The sequence below is a fragment of the Plasmodium reichenowi genome, chromosome 10, assembly GCF_001601855.1.
Source record: "Plasmodium reichenowi strain SY57 chromosome 10, whole genome shotgun sequence".
Lineage (NCBI taxonomy): Eukaryota > Apicomplexa > Aconoidasida > Haemosporida > Plasmodiidae > Plasmodium > Plasmodium reichenowi.
Window position 1 is genome coordinate 1,205,833 of NC_033655.1, and position 2,738 is coordinate 1,208,570.

A 2,738-nucleotide genomic window follows, 5' to 3' on the forward strand; every position below is an offset into this window, starting at 1 on the left:
AAAAAAAAAAAAAAAAAAAAAAAAATATATATATATATATATTAAATAAGATAGATAATGTTGTTATTTGTTATTTCTTATTTGTTATTTCTTATTTGTTATTTTTAATTTTTTATTTTTAATTGTTAATTTTTTTATTTCTTGTCTACATACTATTCTACATTCTTCAGCTTCCTGGCTTGGTCCTTTGTTACCTCATAAACCTTTTGTTTATCCGAATCATCTATTTTTGTACGGTTATATAAAAGTTCCTCATCTGAAGAGAAATGGGAATTTTCATGTATACTTGCTTCTTTTATGTCATCAAAAATATGATCACAATAATCACATTTAAAAATTTTTTTATATGAATATCCATCAAAATTATCTAAAGAGTCATAGTAGTTTTTATCATTCTTTATGGGTTCAGATGGTATGTTATTTTCTTGTATATCTTCTTCATCCGTATTATATGTATTTGATTTATTTATTAAAACTTTAATAGCTTGAATATTTTTAATAGGGTTATTATTTTGTGTATCTTGAACATTAATAGAATTATTTTTATTTTGATTATACAATTTAGCAACATTAATAATATTGAATACCTTTTCTAGTGAAATATTTTTTTTTAAATGTATTTTAATTAAATCATCTGATATTTGTTGTACTGATTTACTATATATATAATCATACTTTGATAGGAATCCATTTACATTTCCGATGGATATATTTGAAAAATCGTTAAATATATGAATATCAAAATTTAGCAGATCTGTAGATATATATTGATTTTCTCCTAAATCAGGAAAAGTTCTTTTATCATCACAAATTAAACAATTTTTTAGTTTTAAAGCATCACTTCTTGTATTAATACCTTCTATTTTTATATAAAGAAAAGATACCTTTTGAGATTCTTTTACATCTAATATTTTTATAGGTAAAGGATAATTATAATTATTCATAAAAATATAACGATAACTACCTGGTTCAAATCGTATATCATTAAATGTAGTAAAGCTAACTACTTTTAAGCATCCTAAAAGACCTCGTACTCCAATAATTTGTCCGATAACATTATAATTATTTATAAATTCAGTATGTTTACTATAGGATTGGGAATTCTTATAATTACTATAATCACTACAACTACTACTACTACTACTAATACTACCATCACTACTATTATTTTTACTATCATTTATATTGTTAATACTATTATTACTTTCACTGTCAATATTACCATTGTTACAATATGCTTTCCCTTGTAATACATTATATTGTAACATATTCTTCATGGTGCTAGAAAACGAACCTGTTATCGCGGACCCACCTTTTATTAAATCATTATCACCTACATTAATCATTAAATCCAAATTATTCTTTCTATTTTTATCTAAATAATAATTTAAAATAAAAAAATCGGGTAAACTCATTTTATTTTCTTTTTTTTTCTTTTCATTCATTTTTTCAACCAAATCCTCTTTATTTTCTGTATAATAAATATTATATCTGTCATTTATAAAATCGTCAAAGATGTCTAACCCTTGTTTCTTTTTTTTTTCTTCTTCATGCTTTTCAATAACATTATTATAATGATCCTTTTCTTTTATGTATCCAGCTTTAGAATATTTACTTCGCTTATAATATTTAGTCTCTGTCAAAAATTGTCTGTTTCCTTGATTTATTTCTTCTTCTTTCTTATGTTTCGCAGTGTTTTGTTCAGATTCCCCCTTTTCACGATCCTTCGGAATATTATTATTTGTTATACTATGTTCAGATTGATGGTTATTATCATATATATTATCTTTTTTTTTTTCATTTAATCGTATTTTCCTTATCCCTAATCTTTTATGGTACAATTTCTTTTCTTTTCCATCATACTTTCTTCTTAAAAGAAAAACAAATAATAAAGAGAACATGCCCTTTTTAGTTGAGCTGTAATAATTTATATATGTGCCCCTCCTCGTTACCAAAGGAACATTGTGTGTTTCAATTTCATTTTTTTTGTTAATAAGATAATTACGTGGATGAACAAAAAGATATAGAGTTCTTGCTTTACCATTCGTATTAGAATAATCATAAATAAAACTTTTTCTTTTATAATTATTAAATAAATATATTATATTATTTCTTCCTTCTTTTGAAGACCAAGCTTTTTTAAAATTGTTAGCTTGGCAAGTTAACGTATAATATTTAAGGACCCAAAAAAGAAGAATATAATATGAGAAAACTAAGCATTTTTTATAAGTTGAGAGTACAATCATTTAATTTTACATGAGAAGCATATTACAATAAAATAAAACAATCTTAATAATATCTATACATACACGAATAAATAAATAAATAAATATATATATATATATATATATATATATATACATATATATTATATTTATTATGTGTGTATATTTGACATATTTTAATTTATAAACGTAAATAATATTATACAATAAATAAATAAATAAATATTATCATAAAAATTATATATATATAATATATATATTATTTTTTCATTTCATGCTTTATTAAGAATAATCTCAGCATTAAAAATAAAATTTTTACTAATATGATTCTCATTTTATTATAGTATAATATTTATTTATTTATTTATTTTATATATTTCGAATATATGGAACCTCACCCTCTAAATGGAAAGTAGAACATGATATAAATAAATAAATAAATATATATATATATATATTATATATATATTTTTTTTTTTTTTTTTTTTTTTTTTTTTTTCTTTTTTTTTTTTT

At 21.1% G+C, this 2,738-nt stretch overlaps 1 protein-coding gene across 1 annotated transcript; it reads right to left on the minus strand.

Annotated features, from left to right (window-relative positions):
• Positions 1-153: 153 nt before the first annotated feature.
• Positions 154-2,246, minus strand: PRSY57_1031300 (ribosome maturation factor RimM, putative; the record flags this gene model as incomplete). The annotated part of the gene is made up of 1 exon (XM_020114902.1): positions 154-2,246. A coding segment is annotated over one exon (2,093 nt), but the record flags the coding sequence as incomplete, so codon positions are not given.
• Positions 2,247-2,738: the final 492 nt, after the last annotated feature.